This window comes from Paramormyrops kingsleyae, chromosome 16, assembly GCF_048594095.1.
Source record: "Paramormyrops kingsleyae isolate MSU_618 chromosome 16, PKINGS_0.4, whole genome shotgun sequence".
In the NCBI taxonomy this organism is placed as follows: Eukaryota; Metazoa; Chordata; class Actinopteri; order Osteoglossiformes; family Mormyridae; genus Paramormyrops; species Paramormyrops kingsleyae.
Genome location: NC_132812.1, coordinates 30,741,662 through 30,767,816, shown reverse-complemented (window position 1 = coordinate 30,767,816; position 26,155 = coordinate 30,741,662). Strand labels below are relative to the sequence as shown.

General features: G+C 43.1%; 1 protein-coding gene across 3 annotated transcripts in view; it reads left to right on the top strand.

The window, feature by feature from the left end:
* Positions 1 to 2,485: 2,485 nt before the first annotated feature.
* LOC111850272 (ralBP1-associated Eps domain-containing protein 2-like) overlaps positions 2,486 to 26,155 on the top strand; it is a 34,794-nt gene continuing 11,124 nt past the window's right edge. For 2 of the 3 annotated variants that reach the window (XM_072700344.1, XM_023823993.2), the window contains exons 1-12: positions 2,486 to 2,816; positions 12,600 to 12,723; positions 14,968 to 15,143; positions 16,619 to 16,724; positions 21,271 to 21,374; positions 21,534 to 21,672; positions 21,911 to 21,974; positions 23,589 to 23,737; positions 23,831 to 23,910; positions 24,856 to 24,894; positions 25,123 to 25,210; positions 25,623 to 25,697. In XM_072700344.1, the coding sequence (XP_072556445.1) occupies positions 2,637 to 2,816; positions 12,600 to 12,723; positions 14,968 to 15,143; positions 16,619 to 16,724; positions 21,271 to 21,374; positions 21,534 to 21,672; positions 21,911 to 21,974; positions 23,589 to 23,737; positions 23,831 to 23,910; positions 24,856 to 24,894; positions 25,123 to 25,210; positions 25,623 to 25,697 (1,324 nt within the window). In that variant the 5' untranslated portion in view covers positions 2,486 to 2,636. The remainder of the gene's footprint in view (positions 2,817 to 12,599; positions 12,724 to 14,967; positions 15,144 to 16,618; positions 16,725 to 21,270; positions 21,375 to 21,533; positions 21,673 to 21,910; positions 21,975 to 23,588; positions 23,738 to 23,830; positions 23,911 to 24,855; positions 24,895 to 25,122; positions 25,211 to 25,622; positions 25,698 to 26,155) is intronic. The other variant, XM_072700345.1, reaches the window with a different exon arrangement.

Genomic DNA, 26,155 nt, shown 5'->3' with positions numbered 1-26,155 from the left:
TGGCTATTCTACCTGTTATTCTTTACATAGCTAGTTACTTTCATTGTGATATGTCGTCCCATTTACAACACTGGTATGCCAGATTTGGTAATATTGAAAAGTTTGTATCTGGATCAAGGTGATCTAATTCAATGTTGCTTTGAATGACTGGCAAGAAGGATTTCTTGATCCTGAAAACATGGAAACTCCAAACTGGGATCATTCTGATCCATATGAAACTTTCTGAACAGCTGGGCCTTGGTTTCAGTGTAATGCTAGGCTTATGGCTGTAGATAGGTGTTTCTTATCGCATATGATTTTGGTGCCATATCTTTACAAGACAGTATATGAGAAGGACTTGAAGGCTGTGTACTTTGTGTGCCAAGGGTTATATAAAGGACACTTTAATCAATGGGCGGTGCTTCCCTAAGCAGTCTGATGTTTCACCATCCAGAGCTTCGTGATTCAATACGCACAAAACTATTGTAGCCCAATCAGTGTGGGGATATGTGATTTACAAACAACAAGGACACAGATTTCTATACAAAGTAACACACATCTCCCATTCATTAGTAGCAGCCTAACTGGCAGCGGTACAGACAAGGAAAGCCAACATTTTACACAATAAGCACATTCATGGTAACCACTCCACAATTAACAGCACAACACATTACAAAAAAGCATCACATTCAGCACTTACAACACAACGAGGCAACACTCACTGTCAACAACATAAACACACATTAATTTACAAAATTATTAACAGTACAGTGCCAGGCATGACATATGAGAATGATTTACGTCTGTATTGCCGGCCCTGTGGCATCACATTACAGTCATGCAACAGTGGGTTGACAAAGGAAATTCATTAAATCATTTGTTTGAGTTACTGTAAGCCTGGAGCCCATCTTCAGAGGCGTATATGAAGCATTGGAAGTCCTGGATGGCCACACATCCACACACTAAGGTGAATTTATCTGACTTCGTGTTCTTAGACTGTTGGAAGAATCTGAAGTACCCAGAGAAAAATTCTACACAGACCCAGGGCAAGTAAACCCAGAAGCCTGGAGCTGTGAGGCCACTGTGCTACTGCAATGAACTGTCATTCTTCCAGAGCCATCAAATATACATCGTAATTAAATGCTACAGGTGCCGTAGTTTTACTGACAACTGTCAGGATTTATCATAATGTTATATCATCTGAAAACCTTTCTCATTTTCCGTAAAAGCCAGCGAAGGCCATCAATGCCTCTGTTTGTTTCTACAGCTGAATGACTTCTCGTCTGTCACTACAGATTAGAACCTGCCTCATCCTCCAAAATTAAGATACAGAGAGAAGGTTACAGTGTCTCAATGAACCGAAAACTTTGGGTGAGCGACTCGTCTTGCAAAGACAGCAATATTGAGTAGTTGCGTAGTAGCCGTGAACCACATACTCTTTGTACTGTTGGGAGTTCAGTATTGCATAATCATCGCATGAACTAAGTATTTATACTGTATCTCTCCAACCCTTTAAATAATAAACTTGTTTTATTTTATAATGTTGTCTTATACATCTATTAGTTCTGGCAATATACTTTTATATATTGCTGATCTGCTTACTCATTTGTAAGTGAATTATTGGCGCAGCGTCTCGTAGTACATTATAAATGCATTGCCTGAAATTATGATCGATGTACTCTTTGTCCTTGTATTACTGTCAGGAGGCGAATTCATAATTATGAATTATTACGAATGCACATTATTGTCCCTTTTTGTTAAGAAACAACATTCATTCAAAATGCTAAGTATTACCAAGCATTATATCATGTTATTTGTGTCGAAACTGCATTGTCAAGACGTAATGCAGTACATAACATCTTCGAAGAGCAAAGTTCCTTTTAGTGACACAAGATGGCAGCAAATCTGCTAATTGTATCCTGAAGCACATTAATATTTCATCTATCATCCATATTCCATAACTTGTCCAGTACAGGGAGTATTTATCCATCAGAAATGTATTTTTAGGCATGTAATAGACATCGGGATTGCTGAGGGACGGCATGTAGGGCAGTACTGTATCCTCACACGTCCCTGCTTTTGGTCCTTTGCACCAGACTCACTGTGACCCTGTCTCGGATACGCCATTGTCAAAGACTGATGGTATACTTAGAGTAACTCTGTTGCAGATTATAGTCCTAAAATATACTTTAAATATTTAAGGGATCGTTAAGAAGTAGTCTGAAATTAGCACTGAAATCTAAGCATAGCTAATTACTGTCAACTAAATTGGTATCTACATTTTCATTTTTTTCGATCATAAATAAAATGTCAGATTTCATATTTGATACAAGAATATGATATTTCGACATATATACGGCAATTTTAATATACTTAAAACAAACAACCGAAAAAGAAACAATAGGTCTGCTTTATGTGGATTCGATTTGGAAATTACGATTAATATTTATCCCTAGTGCCAGCAGTTTCTTTGCTTATAGCGACTCCTAGCGTCTGCTCGTGGTAACGCGCGCTGCGTGCGCTGTACCGCAGAGTCATGCTCAGCTGTGTATTCCCGCCCCCTCGACGTGAAAACCCGTCTTTCCTTCGTCTTGGCAAGTGCTGGAGGAATGCGAAGCGGTGTCTCCCCCCCTGTTTCCTAATGTGACTGTCCGGGGATGGAGCAGAGCCCTGACGCGGCTGCGGGAAGGGGCTTCATATCCCTGAGCGAAGGCGAACAAAGATGTTACTCAGGTCTGTGCTCTCTGTGCCAAGCTGACAGCTCCGGGAAACTACAGGCGAGCAGAGTGGCGGAGCTGCTGAGAGCATCCCAGCTGCCCGCGGAGACCCTGCATCAGGTGAGTTTCCACCTTGCAGGCAGGGGGCTGTTCCGTCCATTCAGTGGCCTTTTAAATGTCTTCTAATTCTCTCTGATGCCAAGTCCGGGCTGACCTGCAATTCGTGTTTAGACATCCCGCATAATTGTAACTAGTTTACACCGTGTTGCTTTAAATTGTCTTTGTTAATTATTAATGTGTGATTCAAAGCAGACTAATTCACACAGGACTCGTTCTGAGTAAGCAGGTGTTTGTGCGAAGGTGCTTAAACTGCGGTCGCGCTGTTTTTCTCGGTCTTTTAGAAACTTGCAGGAAATATACATGCGATCGTTTTATAACCCTGCACACTTCAGCAGAATTTTATTTAATTTTAATAGATAATAATAACAGGCAGTAAGTTCAGTGTGATGTTCCATGTTTGCATATACAGAGTTTCGGGTATGTGTGACCTTTGGAAACGTGGAAACCCGCCGAACTAGTAAAACCAGGACCAATTCCTCTGTATGAACCTCTCAGAGATCGCGGTTAAACTCAGTCGTTTTAATATACATCTGTGTGCTAACATTTAAAGTGTAAAATGTAGGTGTAGCCGCCTTTTATTTAGTATTCGTTCCCTTGCATAGTCTATAAACTCCTGGATGCTGCCTGATACCTACTGTTGAGATAAAAGACCGTCAAAAGGGGGGGGGGGGTCCTCATCGTGAACGGCGAGGCTGTGCGCAGTCGGTGAAAGTGGCCTTAGCATAAAGGACTGTTCTGTAACACGTCTTAAGGCGTGTGAATACTACGAAGTGTTCCTTTTGTGATTTAAAAAATGTATGTTAGGGATGGTGACTTTGGGGGTCTCACACCTTCAGGGTGTGTTTGTGTGTGGAGTTTGCTGCTCTCTCCGTGTTGTATAGGTTTCCTTTTGGTGCTCCAGTTCCTTCCTACTGTGTAAAGAAGTGCAGTTAGGTGAATGAGTGAGTGCTTGTAGTGTGTGTGCGTGCGCGCGTGCGTCTGTGTGGTCACTTATATATTACATTGTGGGGACCAGATTTCTGTACCTGCTTATGCCATTCAGGGCCGCAGGGGCTCTGGAGCCTGACCTGGAGCCTGTGGGAACAACCCAGGATGGGGGTGTCGATAGGGGAATCTTAGTTTTATAAAAATTGTATTTTGTTTGGTTACTTATGGCTAAGGTTAGGGCTGGGTAGGGGCTAAGGCTGTCATTGTTGGTTTTAAGGTTTTTCCCAAACAAATGAATGGACGGTCCCCACAAAGATGAATACAAATGTGCATGTGCGTGCATATCTGTGTGTGTTTGTGTGTGTGTCTGTCATCCAAGGGGTACCCTTGCCTTCCCTCTCTGCTGCCTGGAATGGACTGCAGCTCCTCTCCATGACCACATACTGGATGAGTGGTTAGAAGATGAATGTATGGATGAATGATCTGGCACAGAGAGCTTGTATGATTGGGTGATTTGTCTAAATACTGAGAAGCATAATATTTGTGTTATATTGCACTTAATTGAGATATATACATTGCTGCTGACCAGTACTGAAATATATTAATAGGATTGCCTTCTTTGCTAGTTCCTGGGTGGGATTCACACTGTATGTACTGTTGGTTTTTGAAAACAGCTCCAGTAAAACAAATGAAAAAGCCTCCTTTTCCAGTTTTATGGTATTTGTAGGCCTTCTAGTGTTGTCTTTCTTCTCACTCTGACATAACACTGAAAGCATGAAAAAGCAGAGCTTCATAATAAACATCCCGCATAATCGTAACTAGCTGCACCTCTATGAAGGAGGTTATCAGCAGGAGTTTAAGGGCTCTGTGCTGCGTAAGGCTGGGGTGTACGGTATACCCTCGATGGAACGCCGCTCCACAACAGCGCAGTCATTCACACACTATGGGCAGTTTAGAGACAGGAATTAGCCTGACTGCACATGGGAGGAATCCAGAGAAGCTGGAAGAAACACGAGTGAGGGAGTAGATGGAAACTTCCGACACAGAGCACAGGTGCCGCTCAAACTCTCAGCCCCCGAGGAGTGCGGCAGCAATACCACCCAATCCAAGTAGGGGTTCCCAACCAGAACTGCTCCACAGCCGGTGTCCTGTCAGACCACGGAACCATCCGTGTTCCGTGGGGGTTTGTGGAGGGGGTGGTTCATTTCCAAAAATAAACCATGTATTTGGATTTTATCTACAACCCCTTACCTGTGTGTTCCATTCATACCTAAAAGAACGAAAATGGTTAAACTTATGAAAATGCCGATCGGTCCACTGGTGCCCCCCACCCTAGGGTTATTTTGCTACCCCGTGATATTTGTTTACAAGGTAAGTCAGACTGTGAACATCAAAATGTTGGTAACATCTCCTTAATGCATAATGTGAATGAATAAATAATATAGTTTTCTAAAGAGGAAGTAAGGAGCCATTTTGGATATGGTTATTATTACGTGCGTTCCTGGTTACTGCACATAAAGAAGTATGAACATTCTGGTTTGTCTTCATAAATAAACACGGTTTCTCTGTGAGATTCTGTGTCTATTTGTGGTGTGAGAATCATGTTTTGACACATAGCTCAGTCACAAAGTCATTGTCGCTGAATGTTGTCTTTTTTTCCATTTCCAAGAATAGAATGACATTCGGTAAACAGTGAACGTATCTTTTGCTGATGTAATTGCTGAGATAATTAGTGCTGAATTGTCGTTACATATGTCATTGTTCTGGCTCGTGTGTCATTCATCAAACAATTTCTATGCCCTAATAGATTCACAGCTGTCCCGGTAGCCCTGCACGCGGCCTTCCTGCCAACATGATCCTCCTTAAATGAATAACGTTCTAAAGATGTAGATCTGACTGGGGTCCAAGCAGACATAGAGCTGCTGTTTGTCTCTGACAGCTGCCTGGACACGCTGAATCGGCAGCTTTCAGGAAGACTTCTACCTATCCGGGGGGGGGGGGGCACTTACTGACAGGCAACAGTCAGCGAATAAACTTCTCCTAAACCTGTAATTATTACATATATATGATTAAATACTGATTCAGTAGCTTATTTTAATCACAATTTGCATGGTGGGAAGTGAGATTAACAGGACCAATACTACTACTACTACTACTACTACTACTACTACTACTACTACTACTACTACTAATAATAATAATAATAAGACAAAAAAGTAGAAGTTTTGAAACACCAGTGTACGTCAACATACTGCCATCTTGGATGTTCCCCTGACTTGTGCCCTGTGCTGCCTGGGGTAGGTAGGCTGTAGGCTCCTTACTGGGATAAGAAGGTGGATGGATGGATGGATGGATGGATGTTTTTTTGTATGGGTGAATAAGGATGTAATGGATTTTCATTCATTCCGTGTGGCAGGTTAAGTGTTGGGAAGCAAGTGACTTCATGAAATAAATGCAAATGTTTGGATTAAGCTGAATGGGCTTCCTTCTAGAACACGCACACTGAGCCATTCTCACCCAAGTGAGTGAGTGAATGAATGAATGTTTTTTTTTTTCATTCACAACTTCGGACACACACACACACACACACACGCACACAAAATAAATGGGTCTTTCACTGAGGCCATTTTCTGAGGAAGTCAGCAGACAGCCTTGCTCTTTGTGGGAGGTGCCTCTCTGTGCCAGAAGCGCGATGAGGACACTGCTGGAGGTTTGCCAGCATCATCATTACAAACTAATTAATAGATCAATATATCTCCATGCCATCTTAAATATTGAATATAATTGAAATATTGCAGCTTCCTCAAGTTTGGTGCCGTCTGTTTACTCGAACACATCAGTAAAAAATGGCGCTAAATGAAGCTGTATCACGTGCCCATGAACTTCGCACATGAAGTGAGGTTGACGGAATGGCGTGAGCAGGAGGCGCTGTGGTGAGCCATCTCCAGGGTTGATGAAGTCCTCTTCTGCTGGCTGGGAGGTGCATCTTCTTTCTATGTTTTCTAATGTATATTCCAGCTTCATCCTACAGTCCTAAAGAGCTGAACTGGTGTAGTTAGGTGAACTGGTGTCTTTAAATATTGTGAGGACGTGTGTCCTGTCATGGGCTGGAATCCCTGTCCTGTGCCCTGTATGTCCTGGGATAGACAATAATTTTAAATGTAATTCAATAAATGTATACAAGCAAGGTTTTATTAAAAGGGCATTTTCTCTTTTTAAACACTGAAAGAAAGGCAAATGACTGTGAAGTGTGACCTCTTGTACTGTATGAAGTGTGACCTCTTGTACTGTATGAAGTGTGACCTCTTGTATTGTATGAAGTGTGACCTCTTGTACTGTATGAAGTGTAGTTATCACATTCCGTCGTGTTGACGACTGTTTCCATTGGGATGTAGTTGATTGCTTTATGTTAAATATTTATTTTGTAAACTGGCTTGAATTGCTGAGGCTGGAAGTAAAGTTTAAGTTTACAAGGACTTCCCTTCCTGGTCTTCTGATTTAAATGTAAATATTACATGACAACCGAACAAAAGGCATAGGGATCTAAGTATGTTTTGGTGGTTAGAAGGATTTAGGGTCGGTTTTCTCCTTTTGTGACTGAATGCTCTTGTGGTTTGGCGTCCCTGGAGGGGTCATGCTGGCGAACATCAGGATTGTTCTGGAATCCATGCCAGGGAAGTGGAAATAGAAGGATGTGGCGAGGAGGAGGATCATTGGTCACAGCTGATATGGGATCTTTCAGGAACTTGTTACGTTTCGGGATTTCAGCCTCACACACAGTTAAATAACAGTCCTTTGAGCTTTCATTATGAAGAGTGTTTCTTGTGGAGAAATCCTCTTACGTTGTAAGTAGGGTCAGTACCTCTGGCTGCCACAGGTGGAGTAGTATCTTTCAACGAACTGCGTTTAACTCAACAGAAACATTGTTTCCTCATAATAGGACACTCATGGCTTCTGAAGTAGAACCGGAATTTACAGTTCAATCAATGTTACATTGTTTTTTTTTCTAATATACCTCGTAGATCCAGATAAACCCCAGTGCCCTGAGAAATGGTCAACGGCAGTCTGTTTCTTTACAGCCATAATCCTTCATAATTCAGACCTTGTCCACACATTTTAGGAAATCGTTGAAGCTTCATAGAGGTGCACTGCTAGGACTGGCATTACAGGCTTCTACACGGCCAAGCATGATGCTTCAGTCTGTCTGATTAACCAGGCAGCTCCTGTATCCCAGTACTGATCCACACAAAGTTAACGAAGCCTCTGTTTTGAAAGGAGGAGATTGTTCGTGGATCAGGAAGGGATTTACGTCCAGAGTGTCTGTCCCAGCTGCCTGTAATTTAAGAGCTACGCACCGGAGGATCTCACATGTTACTTGTGTACAATAGGATGCATCATGTTCATGTAGGAGAGAAGGACACAATTATACTACACTATACCTCATGCCCCACCTAAACTGGAATATAGTTCACACATTATGTATCTTATTGCCTAGTATATAGTATGGATGTTAGCAGGTAAATGTTTTTAAGGGAAAGGCTAACTCAAGTTTAATAACAGCAGAACAAAAGTGCCTTGAAGAATATATTGGTCAAAACTAACCTTTTGTATGAGAATAAAACAGAAATCTGAACAGACATGGTCTTGATGTAAAAGTAGTTCTGTGGGTAGATGAGTGAAAGAAAGTCACTGCCAAGTCTGAAATCATCACTGAGGTTTCAGAAACTTCCATTTCCAACTCTGGTTGGTCATCTCAGGAGGGAGCAGGACGCTGATTGGTCCACCTAACAGGCTTGTCACTCGATGCTGACAGGACCGGCCGCCAGGCTTTTATCAGAAGCCAAATGCAGAAGTATCCTGCATGCACTGCAATACGACCACGCACAGCCGCGCACTGCGATGCTCATGATAAACAAACGTACAGGGTGGAGACTTCCCAGGGGCACTGGAAATTTAAAACTGCACGATGACGTTAGTGGTGCTGACATGTTGGCAGTTGTATGGTGCTGGTCTACTTAGTGTTGAGCTTGTTTCTCTACCCTGTGGGTCTTTGATGAAGAGTTTCTAATTTCAGGGTAGGTTCTGATTCTGTACCATCGACATTATTTCGTAAACCTCAGTTTCATGGAAGGCTAGAGCGTAGTCAGGACCATAAATATTTGGACACTGACAGAAGTTTTACTATTTTACCTGTTTACTGAAATATATTCCAATTGAAGTTATACAATGGGCATGGACATAAAGTGCAGACTCTCAGATTTTATTTTTGGATGTCCACATTCAAACTGGATGAAGGGTTTAGGAGTTTCAGCTCGTTAACATGTGCCACCCTCTTTTTAAGGGGGCCAAAAATAGTTGGACAATTCACTTAAAAGCTATTTCATGGACTGGTGTAGGCAATTCCTTCATTCTTTCATTATCAATTAAGCAGATAAAAGGCCTGGAGTTGATTTGAGGTGTCTTGTTTGCATTTGGAAGATGTGAACATACAACATCCACAGTTTGGTACATCCTGAGAAAGAAAGAAAGCATTGGTGAACTCAGCAACGCAAAAAGGCCTGGACATCCACGGACGACAACAGTGGTGGATGATCGCAGAATCATTTCCATGGTGAAGAGAAACCCCTTTGTAACAGCCAACCGAGTGAACAACACTCTCCAGGAGGTAGGCATATCAATGTCCAAGTCTAACATAAAGAGAAGACTGCATGAAAGCAAATACAGAGGGTTCACTGCAAGATGCAAGCCACTCATAAGCATTAAGGATAGAAAGGCTAGAATGGACTTTGCAAAAAAAACATCTAAAAAAGCCAGCACAGTTCTGGAACAGCATTCTTTGGACAGATGAAACCAAGATTAACCTGTATCAGAATGATAAGAATAAAGTATGGAGAAGGGCTGGAGCAGCTTATGATCCAAAGAACTCCACATCATCTGTAAAACATGCTGGAGGCAGTGTGATGGCCTGGGTGTGCATGGCTGCCAGTGGCTGCCAGTGGCTGCCAGTGGCTGCCAGTGGCTGCCAGTGGCTGCCAGTGGCTGCCAGTGGCTGCCAGTGGCTGCCAGTGGCTGCCAGTGGCTGCCAGTGGCTGCCAGTGGCTGCCAGTGGCTGCCAGTGGCTGCCAGTGGCACTGGGTCTTTAGTGTTTCATGATGATGTGACACAGGATGGAAGCAGCCGAGTGAATGCTGAGGTGTTCAGAGACAGCATGTCTGCTCAAATCCAGCCAAATGCAGACATATTGATTGGCCGGCGTTTCATAATACAGATGGACAATGACCCAAAACATACAGCAAAAGCAACCCAGGACTTTATTAAAGCAAAGAAGTGGAATATTCTCGATTGGCCAAGTCAGTCACCTGGTCTCAACCCCATTGAGCATGCATTTCACTTGCTAAAGACTAAACTCAAACAAACAGCAACTGAAAGCTGCTGCAGTAAAGGCCTGGCAGAGCATTAAAATGGAGGAAACCCAGCGTCTGGTCATGTCCATGAGCTCAAGACTTCAGGCAGTCATTGCCTGCGAAGGTTTTTTAACTAAGTATTAGAATTGAATGTTTATTTGCAGTTATATTAATTTGTCCAATTACTTATGAGCCCCTGAAAGGAGGGGCTTGTATTGAAAAATTACTTTAGTTCCCCACATTTTTCTACCCACTGAATTAAAGCTGAAGGTCTGCAATTCAACTGCATCTCACTTGTTTCTTTTAAAATTTATCGTGGTAATGTACAGAACTTAAAAATGTAAAAACTTTGTCTCTGTCCAAATATTGATGGTCCTGACTGTACATTAACTGCATGCAGATTGATTTTCAGCTACGGACCAACCAACATCACTGTCCGGCTCTGTCTGCTGTCCTTCCTGTGAGTGTATGAGTTGCGTCCCAGCAGAAGTGCCTTTTAAGCAGAATGAGAGCTGGGGGATTGTTAATGGGTCTTTTAGGACGGCAGCACTTGGAGTTACACTCCACTGCTGGACCCATCCCACTCCGGAAAGAGCTGACTTGCTTTTTTGCATGCCACCTTAAAATGCCACCTTAAATCAGTGGGCTGCGATGCCTGCTGCTGCAGGACCCTTCACTCACGCACTCTCTGGAAACCCCATGGCTTTGCTGATACCAGTTTGTTCTTGATTATAATTTTCCCAGAAGAAAAGTAAAAATATGCTCGTGTTTCTCATGGGTTGCGTGTGTGCAAATTGCACTGAGGAACTTAAAAAAAAAAAAAAAAAAAAGCTGTTTGATGTCTTAGTATGTTAAGTATATTTTGACATTTCGTAATAACATAATGAGTGACGTGGTGTCTTGGTGGGTAAAACCCCTCTGGGGTTTGGGGGATTGAGTGTAGACGTTTCCTGCAGGGTTTTTTTCCTATGTACACACACACACACACACACACACACAGAGCTCTGGAAAAAATTAAAAGACCACAGTAAAATATTCAGTTTCACTCATTTCTCAGTTTATGGTCATGCTTCTGTGTAAAATATATACATTTTTTGGCTCTTCCCTGTTTCTCATTAATGAAGGGCTTCTTCCTTGCTTTATGGGTCTTCATTCCTGCTTCTAGGAGCCTGTTATGACTTGTCTTAACAGTGGACTCACACCACTTAGTAACCCATTCTTTTTGAAGGTCACTTGAGGTCATCCCCTGACTAATGAGACACTGCTGGCTACGTTGACGGTCATCTCTGGCATTACAAAGTTGCTTCTGCCCTCTACCTGACTGGTTTTTGGTCGTTCCCAGTGTCTCCTGCTTCAGCTTGTTCTTGTTTACTGCTGTCTCAGAAACCTTTAGCTGGGAAGTAGCCTGTCTCGCAGTGTAACCTCCTGCCAGCAGAACCTGGATGACTTTACTGCTTGAAAAGAATGTTTTACTTAAAACTACTGGTTGTTTCATATATTTCTTGTGAACAATGAGTAATAATTTTTGTTATAAAACCAATAAATTTACAGTATTTTTACTGAATTAAGCAAGTGTCCCAAGACTTTCTGTGGGTGCTGTATACAGAGACACATAGATACCAACCTAACGTTACACTTCACCCTTTGAAAAAACTCTGACTTTCATGGTACCTTTGCCCTGCAAAAGCTTTCTTCTCTGTGCCAGATCATGAAGCTTCCTTTCTATAATCATTGTTCATGGAAACTGTCATCATTATTAAAATATATTTCTCCTTTTGGATCTCCTAATTTGAGATGTGATGATTAAAGCAGAATGTGTCACTCAGTTGGGACCCAGGGTTCGATGCTCACTGCTTGACACTGTTCAACTTAGCCAATGTTTCTCAAAGTGTTTCTCAGGGATTCCGAGGTGGTCCAAGTTTTCACTCGCTCCTAGCCCTCCCTGCCAGACAGTCCACATTTCTGCTCCCTTCTAGGAGCAAAAATATGAACTGTCTAGGGGTCTCCAAGGACACTGATCTGAGCAACACTAACAGGGCTCTGATTCTGATGGACAGGCTAGACAGGTGGGTCAAACTACAGCAACATTTGCTGTCAGGCACAGAGCACCAGGTATCTGGGAGCGTAGTTCACTCTCCTGCGCTTGGTGAAACCTGCAGAGTGAGAAGAAGCAGGTGGCTGCTGGCACGCACTTTAGAAGAGGGGCGTGTGAGTCTCTGTTTCACTACAGTAGATGTCCTTCCTCAGGGGAGACCTGAAAGAAACTGGGCAAATGGCCATTATGAAAAATGGAGCCGAAAAATGAGTGGGGGTGAGACGTGGGTTTTGTTCAGGTTGTGGAAACGTTTAGAACATTGTTCGAGGGAAATGTAATTGCTTAAGGAAAATGATAATGTGTGTGTATGTATATATATGCTGTAGTTTTGGCCGAATAGTATTTCTTTGCCCACAGGTTACGGAGGTTTGTGGAGCCAAGCATCTGGGCTACTTCAGCATAGGGCAGTTCCATGTCGCCCTGAAGCTCCTGGCTGCTGCACAATCAGGCCTCCCAGTTCGTCTGGAGAACATCAAGGGCGGTAAGTCCCTAGGGAGGGGGGGGGGTCAGGGGAGGACCATGAGCTCGGGGAATGGGCATGTTTATGCCGTCAGTCAGCCCTACGCAAGATAATCGATGTTGCTCCTCATATCCATGCTAACAGACTGTTAGCTGCATTTGAGTTGTTAGCCATGTGCTACTAGTGTTGCATTAAGCAGTGCAATCTCTAGGTATTTGTACCTACTCACTGCCACTTTCACTACAACTTTGATATGGAGCTTAGATTCAGGTGAAGACCAGTCTGTTAAACTGTTTGTTAGGGATTCATTCAGAAAGGGTTGTAGAACAATTTGGCTATCCCAGTGATCGCCAAAGCGTCGACCATAAGCAACTAATAGCCTGCAGTGAGTCAATGAGCAGACCAGCACTGGGACTGCATACAATTTTTACTATTCTATGAATTATACGTAGCTCCTCAGATTATTTTATAAAAAACTTTTTGGACAAAAGTATTGGGACACCTAGCCATTACATCTACAGGAACTTTTATGACATCACATTCTAAATCTATTGGCATTCATATGGAGTTGGTCCCCCCTTTGCATCTATAACAGCTGCCACTCTTCTGGGAAGGCCTTCCACAAGTTTATGGAGCGTGTCTGTGGGAAATTTTGCCCATTGATCTAGATAGAGTATTTGTGAGGTCAGGCACTGATGTTGGATGTGAAGGCCTGGCTCAGTGCCAATTCTAGTTCCTCCAAAAGGTGTTCAGTGTGGTTGAGGTCAGAGCTCTGTATGGGCCACTCAAGTTCTTTCACTCACCCAACCATGTCTTTATGGCCCTTACTTTGTGCACTGGGATACAGTCATTCTGGAACAGAAATAGGCCTTCCCCAAACTGTTCCAACGATGTTGGGAGCATGAAATTGTCCAAAATGGCTTTGAATGCTGCAGCATTAGAAGTTCCCTTCACTGGAACTAAGGGGTCTAGCCGAACCCCTGAAAAACAACCACACACCACTATCCCTCCTCTACCAATACTTTTATCCATATATTGTAGCTCTCACTGTAAATAAGGGTGGGGTCTCCTGGGTTCTCCTAAACCACCTGATTGATGGAGACAAGGTACAGAATCATAGAACAACTGACGTTTTCCCAATAATTACTCTGGCAGATTGATGTTCAGCTAGACTGTGACACATCTTTAAAAAAAATAAATAATAATAATTATATATATATATATATATATATATATATATATATATATATATATATATATATATATACACACACACACACATGTGTATATACACACACACAGTGGAAACTGCTTAATGTGATCACATCTGTCTGGGTGAAATTGATCACTTATAAGCAGATGATCATTATAACCATTTTTTTTTCTTTTTCTTTATGTCTCAGGCAGATTACCATCTTATTGACATTTATATTATTACATATTTATACATTTATATATTTATTAAGTAGAATGGATATTTACTGAATTTTATTGACTCGAAAAACGCTTTTTAAATTAATACTGTACAAATGAATTTACTGAGCTGTGTCTAATTCAAATACACTATAATACAGTATTATATTGTACATAAAATATAGCTTATTGTAGTTTCCCTGCTGCATCTCAGTGGTTCATTTTTAGCAGTTTATCATTTGCTTTGATGGGTCTATATTTGTCATTGAGAGAAAATGACTTTCTTTTTCCTGTCATGTTTTCTGTGCACGTAGCATTAGCCTCAGGTAGCTAGACAGAAGCAGACAGGTTTCCACAAGACAAAGTAGGCAAGTAAAAAATAAAAGAATTACTGTAATTACATTTTTTTTCCGCATGTGGTTCTGTGTAAAAAGACCCAAAATGACTACTTGATAATAACTATAATAAGTGAATTAATAATAATTATAAGTGACTACTTTATAATAAGTGAATTTACTTATGACTCTGTCCCAAACATTTGATACATACAGTATAAGCGGTTGATCACTATAACCCTGATCACTAAAAGTGGTTTCCACTGTATTTATTTGTTTATCTATCATTGGCCCATTTATTTATTTGTTTGTGTTGTATTTTCTTTCTTACTCTGCAGATTGCTTTGGTACAACTTTGGTTAATTAATAATTAATAATAATAAATTGGTTAATTTTAAACTTGCTATATAAATAAATTTGACCTTGACCTTGCTAATACACAAGTGTACTTCAAACTCACACACTCCGCTTTAAGTACAGAGGTCGCATAACCTTGATCTGTCTGGTGTTTCCACAGAATTGCCTCTTCCTAGGTTTCCAGGACTGATACAGAACACAGAAGGCTGCTATCAAGGCCTATCTCAGTACGGCGACATCAAGGCTCATCAGTTTGGGGTCTCATCTGCTCAGGTCCACAAGACAACCATAGACAGGAGCACGTTCAGACATCCCGAGAATAACATGGATATCCAGGTGAGTTGGTGTGTGTTCCGTTTGACCAAGGTGACCACAGTCAGGGGCGCAGATACCTGGGCAGATTCAGGGGGTCCAGCACTTTACAGGGGCCCTTGAACATGTAAAGTTGTAAAATTATATAACCCTAAATGATGCATTACAAAAACTGCTTTGGTAACTTAGAATGGAATGGAATGCAATAGTGATCCTTTATTAATCTCTATGGGGGCATTGCCTTTGTGCCTACCCCAGCCTGCTCTCCATGAGACACATATACAAGCTTGGGGAGTCACAGTGCAGGGTCAGCCAGCGTGCAGCATCAGTGGTGCAACTGGAGTTAGGGTTAGGGTTAGATTTATTACAAACAGTTAGTTCCGACCAAGAAATCTGATTGGACAAGACGTGCTCTGAGTGCTGTTATCAGAGTATAACCGCATTCGGACATTTCACATCAGCTGTATCACTCCGCTTTACAAGCGTATCTAAAAACCGCTCCTTGTGCCTCATTTCCACCAACATGGAGCCGGTACTGGGCTGATTGTCGCTTGGTGCCTCTTGAGAACCTGCCCTCATTTCCACCTGTTTCAAAAATGAACGTAGGCAGAAGTGAGAGTAAAGTAAAGGTTCATATTTATTCCGTTTTGTTGAATTTATTTTGATCGGTTTCAGATTTTAAGTTTTTATAAGCTGCTGAACCGAAAAGTTTCCAGAGTATAACTGCTCTGTCTCTACTGCCTATATCCACTTTTCTCTCCTTAAAGGTTCCCTGACTCTGTGTGTAAGTGAGTTTATTCTTTATTCTCTCTCTTCGTTTTACCGCTGTCCTATTAAGGATTGCGTAATTAAAGTGTCTGCTAATAACTGAACTTTGCTGTCCACCTCTTGATCTCTTCGCCACTCGAGCGCCACAAGATTTTATTTATTAGATCTGCGGTACGGTTTTGATTTACAATGAAGTTATTCCGCTAATAAGCTGGCCTGTTCTTTCACTGCCAGCACCAGCTTTCTATGGACTGAAGGTTCCGGGTTTGCGGAAGGTTTGGACGCAACAGCCCGTCCCACTTTTGCTGACGTACTGGGAATTATTTTCTTTGCAAAGGGACCTCAGAATTTCCAGCTACGCCCCTGACCAAACTCATGGCAAAACACCAGTTATCATTTATAGATCGATGAGACCAGTTTCAAAACGAGAAAAAATTAATTGCTTGTAGGGTTGCAAAGGGCTGGAAAATTTCTGGAAATTTTCCTGAAACTTTTCGTTCCATGGGAAGTTAAGCTGGGGAATTTTGGAAATATTCCACATTAGAAACTTTCCATGGGAATTAACGGGAAAGTATGGGAATTAACAAGAATATTCCTAGAATTTTGCAACCCTAATTGCTTGTAACCAAGGAATTACTTTTAAGAAATGTATATTTTTCAAATGAAGTCTATGGATGTTATATGTGAATCTTAAATGATTTCAGAAATGTTTGTGTGTGTTGTGTTGCCAGGAGCCCCAGGCCCCCCCTCGATCACCCAGAAACTCCCCCCCCAGCTCCCCGGCCAGCTCCTCCCACTCCACATGCACCACGCAGCGGAATGATGATGCATTAGTGGGTAAGTCCCAAAATGAAACGAAAAAAATTACCAAAAAATTATTCCGCTACCCACATTCAGGTCAGCTGGTTTTTGCTGTTTATTTGTTCCAGATCGGACTGTCACGTTCATTAACACAAACTTTGTCACGTTCATTAACACAAACTTTGTCACGTTCCTTAACACAAACTTTGTCACGTTCCTTAACACAAACTTTGTCACGTTCATTAACACAAACTTTGCCGCCTAAGTACTGACTGCCATATACTTGGGACTATTTAGCCTAATGGTGCATTGATGATCCATTTTGATGGAGAAAGGAGGTTAGACTTTTGGTCCCACTTTACAATAAGGCTCCCTTTGCCACTTATAAATGGTCATTAATGAGAAGAAAACTGTGGTATAACTTGTTTAGAATTGTCTAGTTATTATTTACAAAGTGTTACAACCTAATTAATAACCTGCTTATAAACCATTCATAATCCCTTTATAAGAATAGCCTTATTGTAAAGTGGTACCAAACTTTTTTGTTTTACATCATGTTCTCTGCATGTTCAGGTTTATGATCTGTAGGCCCTTTGAGCTTATATCAAGAGTTAATTGATATCTCTCTCATGGTATGAAGGAAAAAATATGGTAAATGGCATGGTGACCTAGTGGTCAAGGGTGTAGCTTTGGGTGGAATATTGGGGGGGGGTTGAGGTCTCCACCCATTACGAGGGAAACATGGTTATTTGGAGGGTTGTATTAGCTGGTTTTGATTTATTGGGGGGGCGACAACCCCCCCATCCCCCCCGTAATTTACGCTCATTGCAGTGGTTAATATGGCATGGTGGCCCAGTGGTTAATATGGCATGGTGGCCCAGTGGTTAATATGGCATGGTGGCCCAATGGTTAATATGGCATGGTGGCCCAGTGGTTAATATGGCATGGTGGCCCAGTGGTTAGTGCTGTTGCCTCACACCTCTGGAGTCAGGGTTCAAGTATCCACCATAGCTCGATGTGTGGAGTTTGCAGGTTCTCCCGATATCTACATGACATTTACACCAAGTACTCTGGCTTCTCCCCACAGTCCAAAACCATGCTGAGGTTAAGTGCCAGAGTTACCTAATTGCCCGTCGGTGTGCATGTGTGAGTGAACGGTGTGTGAGTGTGCCGTGCGATGGATTGGTGCCCCATCCTGGGTGTGTGTGTGCCGTGCGATGGATTGGTGCCCCATCCTGGGTGTGTGAGTTTGCCCTGCGATGGATTGGTGCCCCGTCCTGGGTGTGTGAGCGTGCCCTGTGATGGGTTGGCACCCCATCCTGGGTGTGTGAGCGTGCCCTGTGATGGGTTGGCACCCCATCCTGGGTGTGTGAGTGTGCCCTGCGATGGATTGGTGCCCCGTCCTGGGTGTGTGAGCGTGCCCTGTGATGGGTTGGCACCCCATCCTGGGTGTGTGAGCGTGCCCTGTGATGGGTTGGCGCCCCATCCTGGGTGTGTGAGTTTGCCCTGCGATGGGTTGTTGCCCCATCCTGGGTGTGTGAGAGTGCCCTGCGATGGGTTGGTGCCCCATCCTGGGTGTGTGAGAGTGCCCTGCGATGGGTTGTTGCCCCATCCTGGGTGTGTGAATGTGCCCTGTGATGGGTTGGTGCCCCATCCTGGGTGTGTGAGTTTGCCCTGCGATGGGTTGGTGCCCCATCCTGGGTGTGTGAGTTTGCCCTGTGATATGTTGGTGCCCCATCCTGGGTGTGTGAGCGTGCCCTGTGATGGGTTGGCACCCCATCCTGGGTTATTCCCTGCCTTTTGCCCATAGGCCCAAGATCCACAACAACCCTGAACAGGACAAGTGGTTACAGAAAATAGATGGATGGAAAAAACACAGTCGCTGGTCGTTCCCAAAACATTAATGCGAAGCAAATTTGTTTGATTGATGCTTTTAATCACTTTGTGTATATATCTGGGTTCTTGGTTGTAGTATCAACATGACTCCACGTTCAGCAGCTGTTTAAGTGTGGACTGAGACGACAGATGCGGACACAGCACATGTTCCCATTAACGAACCTCTCTGGGCTTGAATCTCATACGTTTCTGCACACGGATCACGCTGAGGGTGAAGTTTATCGCAGCAGCAGCTGAATTCTCGCCATGAAAAATGCAGCTGCTGCTTCAGCCAGTGCCCTTCATGGACACACAGGGAGAGTGTTCCCATCCCCATCTTCCCTGGCCCCAGATGATGAGGTTCAATTAAACACAACTAAATTGTATTGAGGGTTTAGGGGGTTCCTTATGTGAAATTCCAGTCAACAGTACAGGCCGTCCCCAGGTTATGAACGAGATCCATTCCCTAAGTCTGTCTTTAAGTTAAATTTGTAGGTAAGTTGCAACAATAATAATACAGAACATAATAATAATAATAATAATGATAATACTGTAGTAATAAAAATAACTATATATGGTACTGTACAAATGCAGTGTTTTCTTGAGCATCACGAAGTAGTGTTTGTGTTTGTTATTACGAACCATTCTATTTAACTGAAATTTTTAATGAAATAGGCTTCATGTCAGTCATTTATGGAGGTACGAGTTGTCCATAAGACAGATATTCTTATCCTGGGTACTGCCTATACCAAAGAAATCTTTGATTATTAAACATCTTGATAGAATTCTTCAGTGTTGTTCTGGTGTCCTGGTTTATGCTGTCCCGGTGGTGAACCCATCCTCGTGTTCCATACTTGTTGGGATAAACTCTAGGCTCTCCACAATATACAGTTATGTTACTGTACTCGGAATAGACATACAGCGAGGCGGATGATATGTTACGGGCATGCAGCTATGAAGGAGCTCTCCAGTGAGGGAACCTGATGGAAATACAGTGAGGCAGATGATATGTTACAGGCATGCAGCTATGAAGGAGCTCTCCAGTGAGGGAACCTGATGGACATACAGTGAGGCGGATGATATGTTACAGGCATGCAGCTATGAAGGAGCTCTCCAGTGAGGGAACCTGATGGACATACAGTGAGGCGGATGATATGTTACGGGCATGCAGCTATGAAGGAGCTCTCCAGTGAGGGAACCTGATGGACATACAGTGAGGCGGATGATATGTTACGGGCATGCAGCTATGAAGGAGCTCTCCAGTGAGGGAACCTGATGGACATACAGTGAGGCGGATGATATGTTACGGGCATGCAGCTATGAAGGAGCTCTCCAGTGAGGGAACCTGATGGACATACAGTGAGGCGGATGATATGTTACGGGCATGCAGCTATGAAGGAGCTCTCCAGTGAGGGAACCTGATGGACATACAGTGAGGCGGATGATATGTTACGGGCATGCAGCTATGAAGGAGCTCTCCAGTGAGGGAACCTGATGGACATACAGTGAGGCGGATGATATGTTACGGGCATGCAGCTATGAAGGAGCTCTCCAGTGAGGGAACCTGATGGACATACAGTGAGGCGGATGATATGTTACGGGCATGCAGCTATGAAGGAGCTCTCCAGTGAGGGAACCTGATGGACATACAGTGAGGCGGATGATATGTTACGGGCATGCAGCTATGAAGGAGCTCTCCAGTGAGGGAACCTGATGGACATACAGTGAGGCGGATGATATGTTACGGGCATGCAGCTATGAAGGAGCTCTCCAGTGAGGGAACCTGATGGACATACAGTGAGGCGGATGATATGTTACGGGCATGCAGCTATGAAGGAGCTCTCCAGTGAGGGAACCTGCCCCTACATACTGCTGTAACTCAACTCTCATTGAGTTAACTAGGAAAGGTGCACACTTTAACATTTCAGCTGACATTTTATAAAACTGACCAAAGACAATATAAGATTAAATTAATATATAAGGAAGGCTATTTAATCATACAAAGCCCCTGTCATTGGTAGAAAACAGATTTTTTTGTTTTATTCCTGTTTGTGATGCCTTTCTTACTGCAGCATGTTCCCAGACAGGAAGCACGATGCCATTCAAAACGCAGGAAACACCTGGCATGCTATAATCTCATTCCCCGCCTTCCTGTATTTTCCCATTCTTCCTGAATCTTCCTGGATCGTCGTTATGCCCAGGAAAGCCCAGTACATGGAAACAGCTGGGACCCAGTATGATTCACGCCCCATTCTAATGGCAGCTGAAGCATTTTATAAGGTCCCAGTTGTGTTTAGTGAGCTGAGTAATTACCACTATCATCCTTGTATATTCTACCAATAGTGTTACATTGATTTTTATTTATTTAAGTACAGTTCTCTTTAAAGGGCTCTTGTTATACTGTGCAGTGCCTATGTTGGGAGCTTTGCAATTGTTTTGCTAATGAGATTTACACCATTGGAAATATAGCATTACACGGAGCAAAAAGAATCGCGTCTTTGTCTCCCAATTGGCTTAGGGCCACAGTTTTTTCAGGCTAATTATCACCACGTTCTACAGGCATATTTTAATCAAGTCAGGGTGAACAAGGTTGTCTCACAGTCACTAGCACCTCTGGGGAGCTTTCGTCTATCCTCTGCATGCGCTTCCACGGCAACGACTCCAAGCACTGACACTAAATATCACTGACAAAGGTCTTTCTCTGCAGCGCAGGCAAAGCACGGCTGCGGGCTGCCCGGTGGTCAGCAGGAGAGCTGCTCTCCGAAACACCATGCAGTCAGGGTCCCTGCAGAGCATGCTACCCTCGCCAAGGTACGAATACGGCTTCTTTTGGGGGGGGGGAGGAGAAATGATGCAGAAACTTCAGCTGTGAGGTAATGGGCAGCTATAACAGACAGCACTCAGTACAAGAATGCAGGCACAGGTGGGATGGTGTCTGCTGAGTGCTTATGGACGTGTGCTTCTCTGCAGGCACTCTCTGTGGAGGCCTTGGTTGACCACAACTCTGAGGACTACTCTGATGACCCCTGGAGGATAACGGAGGAACAACGGGAGTATTACACCCGCCAGTTCACAAGCCTGCAGCCTGACCTGGGGGCTCTTATTCTGGGTAATACCTTGTACTTCCTCGGACCAGACGCTGTCTGGGTGGCAGGAAATGTGTTTAACCAGGCTGGTGAAAATCTGAAGAGGGGAAGGGCTGTGTCCCTGTACCCCGTGCTGCTCATTGTCCTCAAACAGGAAGCAGTGTGCAGTTCAGTTGACCTAAAACCTCCCTTCTGTTTTGTTTCTACATTTTCAATAAAATGAAAAAACGAAAACATGGCTGCTTGTATTTCACTCTTCAGGCTCTGTTGCAAAAGACTTCTTCACAAAGTCAAGGCTGTCGATACGAGAGCTGTCTCATATATGGTAAGTTAGATGTCACATCCGTGAACATCAGTGTGTGACACAGCAGATGGGGGGTGTTTAATTAGACAAGTTTAGCTGTAGCTCAAAAGTGAATTTCTTGGGAGGTCGGGCCTCCTAAATAAACACCATTGTATAGTTCCCCTGCTCCTGAAGCAGGTGCTCCATGCGGAATGAGGGACAGGGTTAGATGATGGGTGCTGAAAGTGGACATAGTGGCAGTGTGATTTTTTTTGGATGAATAAGGGGAAACACATGCACTGGGTGTATATCAGGCAGGCCTGTTATGATCGTCCACCTCTCAGATGACGGCTTAGCCCAGATTAAAATAGTTCTGCAATTACATAATTATACTGAATCATAGCCAGTGTTTGGTGCTCAGCAATAGTCACGCATTGTGTGGCAGTCGGACCAGCAAATGTACTAAAGGCCGAGTTACAATGAAAAGTGTCCATCTCACATTTCCAAGAGCTTTGAATGTAAATTCCCGCTTGAGGATCGCTTTGGGCTGTGACATTGAACTTTAATGAAAAAGGGCGTAGCGGGATGTCACCTCTTCTGTTGTGTGGAACTTGAAAGAAGAGAAGAACTACAGGTAGACTGTTTAACAGTCTTCCGACAAAAATAATACAAAGCAGAAGTAAAATAAACAATCGAATCATCTTTTTTTGTCATTGTGCCCATGCACAATGACTTGGATCCATGTAACATGATTGTATAGATGCAGAACTGACATGAACCAGATGCTCCTCGACTTACGATGGGAATACGCTCCAACACACCCATCAAAAATTGAAAATATGAAAGTCAAATATGAAATTATAAGACACACTTGGGCGTTCAGTAGGTATTTTTGGGCTTTGGGAAAATTTGTTAAACAGAAAAAATGCAATTGTTAAAAAAGGTCACAATGACTTTAGAGACTGGAAACGTGGCTGGGTAGTTGCCCAGGAACAGTATAAAGCATTGTACTGAGTATCACTAGCCCAGGAACAATATAAAGCATTGTACTGAGTATCGCTAGCCCAGGAACAGTATAAAGCATTGTACTGAGTATCACTAGCCCAGGAACAATATAAAGCATTGCACTGAGTATCGCTAGCCCAGGAACAGTATAAAGCATTGTGCTGAGTATCGCTAGCCCAGGAACAGTATAAAGCATTGCGCTGAGTATCGCTAGCCCAGGAACAGTATAAAGCATTGTACTGAGTATCGCTAGCCCAGGAACAGTATAAGGTATTGTACTGAGTATCGCTCGCCCAGGAACAGTATAAAGCATTGTACTGAGCATCGCTAGCCCATTAACAGTATAAAGCATTGTACTGAGTATCACTAGCCCAGGAACAGAGCGAGATTCAAAGTCTGATGACTACTGACTGTGCAGTCAAACATGTCGTAAAGCGAGGAGCAGCTATATATTAAATCAGTGTGTGAAATGTGCATACATCCATGCGCTTTACAAATGGGTGATAGCTAAGAGAAGATTTCCGTAGGCTGATATAGGTGTCTTGATAGTGTTGTGGGCACAGAGAGGCGGAGGGTGGCCATGGCAGCATTGCGTACTTCCTGTCACGTTATGGGAGTCTTTACAGTATCTACGGTGCTTCTTCCTATCAGGGATCTGAGCGACCTGGACCACGACGGAGCCCTGACATTCCCTGAGTTCTGCATCGCCTTCCACCTTATCGTGGCTCGTAAGAATGGCTTCCCTGTGCCTGAGATCTTGCCCCCAGGGCTGCAGTCCAGCCTCCTGGAGCAGGACGGAGGTACCTCCGCCATTTCCCGACCCCACACTTCCAATTTATAACGTAATTTAATCTGTGCCCTGAAATGGTGTTTCATTGGTGTTCTGTTGGCAGCCCCCCCAAGGCCGGTGGCTGAGGGCATTTTTTTTGGTGCTCACCTGACCCAGCTTGAGAAGATCCCAGTATCTCCTGAGGTGAGATGATTGACAGAACAGTATTCTGTGTCTAAACAAAAGTGCAATACAAATATTTGTTTCTGTTGCCTGGGTTTATGCAACAAAGTTAATTCATCATTTTTTTGGTTGCTCTCCCAGTTCAATTCTGGCATGAAATACCACGTAATGCCGTGAATATGTGGAAAACAGTCCAAGGGATGTTTTTACACACCGTGTTTTAACAGCAGACAGTTCTGTTGGTTCCGTGGTGGTGTTGCTGGGTGGATGGTGGTAATACAGCGCATAGGTGACTCTAGGCTGTTCAGCCAGGGGGTGCAAGGTGGGACAGCCCAACCGGTCCATCACCACAGGCCTTGCCAATCTGAGCTACATATGTACATTTGTAAATAAAAAATAAAAAGTAGTATATCTGCAATAAATTATTCTATCATTACACAAAGACATGACTAACACAAAAGGTAATTTCTCAATAATATATTAACGTTGTAATTTAATTTTATTGGTCTGAATATGTTCAGATAGCATTTTCGTCTGACCAGTAGGGGGTGCAATTGCACCCCCTGCACCCTCGGTAAATTTCCCTATAATACAGCCTGCCCACTGCACACCACCGGCATCCTATAATATCACAGGGGTTTCATAGGACGATCCATGTGTGGTGAAAAGGTGCTCAACAGTTTCATACGACATTTAACCCGCTCTCTCTCTCTCTCTGTCTCTAGAGCGAGAGAGAGAGAGAGAGAGAGGCCTACAAAAACATTTACAGCCCACGTAGAATTAATTGCTTATAGAGGACCAGTGCCAAGATATGAAAAACAGTTCCTGGCTCTGGCTGAATAAACACTATAGAAAACTGACTACATTAATGGCATTGTATGTCTACTGTTTGTTTTGTGTGTGTGTGTGGTGATGTGTTTACACACATAGAAATGGTCATTAATGACATTGTTGTGTATCTTGCAGAGGACAGAACCCCTCATTTCTTTTGAGGAAACAAAAACGGTACAAGAAAGTTTTGATTGCTTCGAAACATTCATTCATCATACAAGAATTGACAATTAAAATTCACCTTCACCACACAAATAAGCACTGATTATTTTAAAATACTACTCCTGCTTTTATTCGACAGTATTTCAAAAGCTGTATGATATTTTCCTAATGTTTAATACTATTAATATTACTTACAAAGCTGTCAAACAGCTATTAAAGTCACGTTTGGTTTATTCAAAGCCTGAACAAAACAGAGTTGAAACACTGGGTCCAGAAGCTGAGATGACCACTTCAAAGTTCGATGTGAAACAGGAGCCGTCCAAGCCGGGTAAGGGGAGCTGCCCTTGTTGTCTTTGACGGAGTTGCTGAGTATATGACTCCACAGGGGACATAAGCCATTTTTCTCATTGCACTAATGCAACATGATGCTGTTCAAGTGGCAGCCAATGAAGAGTATCACCTGGAACTATCCAGTGTTAAACTACCTGCATGAGACTCAGCGTACCGTCTTCTTAAAGTAATCATTCTCAAGTAATTGTTTTCGAAGTATCCCTGTACTTGCAGTACTGCTGTGGGTTATTGGTGATGGATTGCAGTGGCTTTTCCGATGGCCATGGGTGCTGTTATCTTGATGGCTTTGGACAATGTCTTCCTAGAAGGTCAGAAGGTCTGGCTGTAATGGTTGTGGTCATTGTCTTGCTAATGGCTAAGGATGGGTGTCTTTCTGAATTTCATTGTAGCATCGAGTCCAAAAAGAGCATCAGAAGTTCAAGACCAATCAAATAAATTGGCTGACACAGACGTAGCAAGGCCAGGTACCATACAGACCATACTTTCATTTTATTTTGTATTGTTATATCTGCACTCATGAATGTTTCTGCTGCATTGGTAGGATTCTGGAGGACAAACAACAAAGGTCTCTTCACAAGTTTCATATGTGCTCATGCCAGGAATCTCTGTACCCATCTGAACAACCCCATGACCATTCCTGTCTTTCGATCTAGCAGATGAACATGAAATTAACAGCCCCATATTGCCAACTGCAGTGTCATATGGGAAATTAAGTAATATGCTTTAGAACGATACCTTATGTCCTTTTTTTCACAGGTGGAATAGAATTTCAGACAACCCAAAAAGTATTTTGTATTACCAGTAATCAGGCAGTTATAAGGAAGATATGTTATTGATCTCTGTGGGGAAATTTGCTTGTTGCTTACCCCCTGCCGCTCCCCATGACAGATATGTAGGTTAGAGTAGACGTGGTAGCCACAGA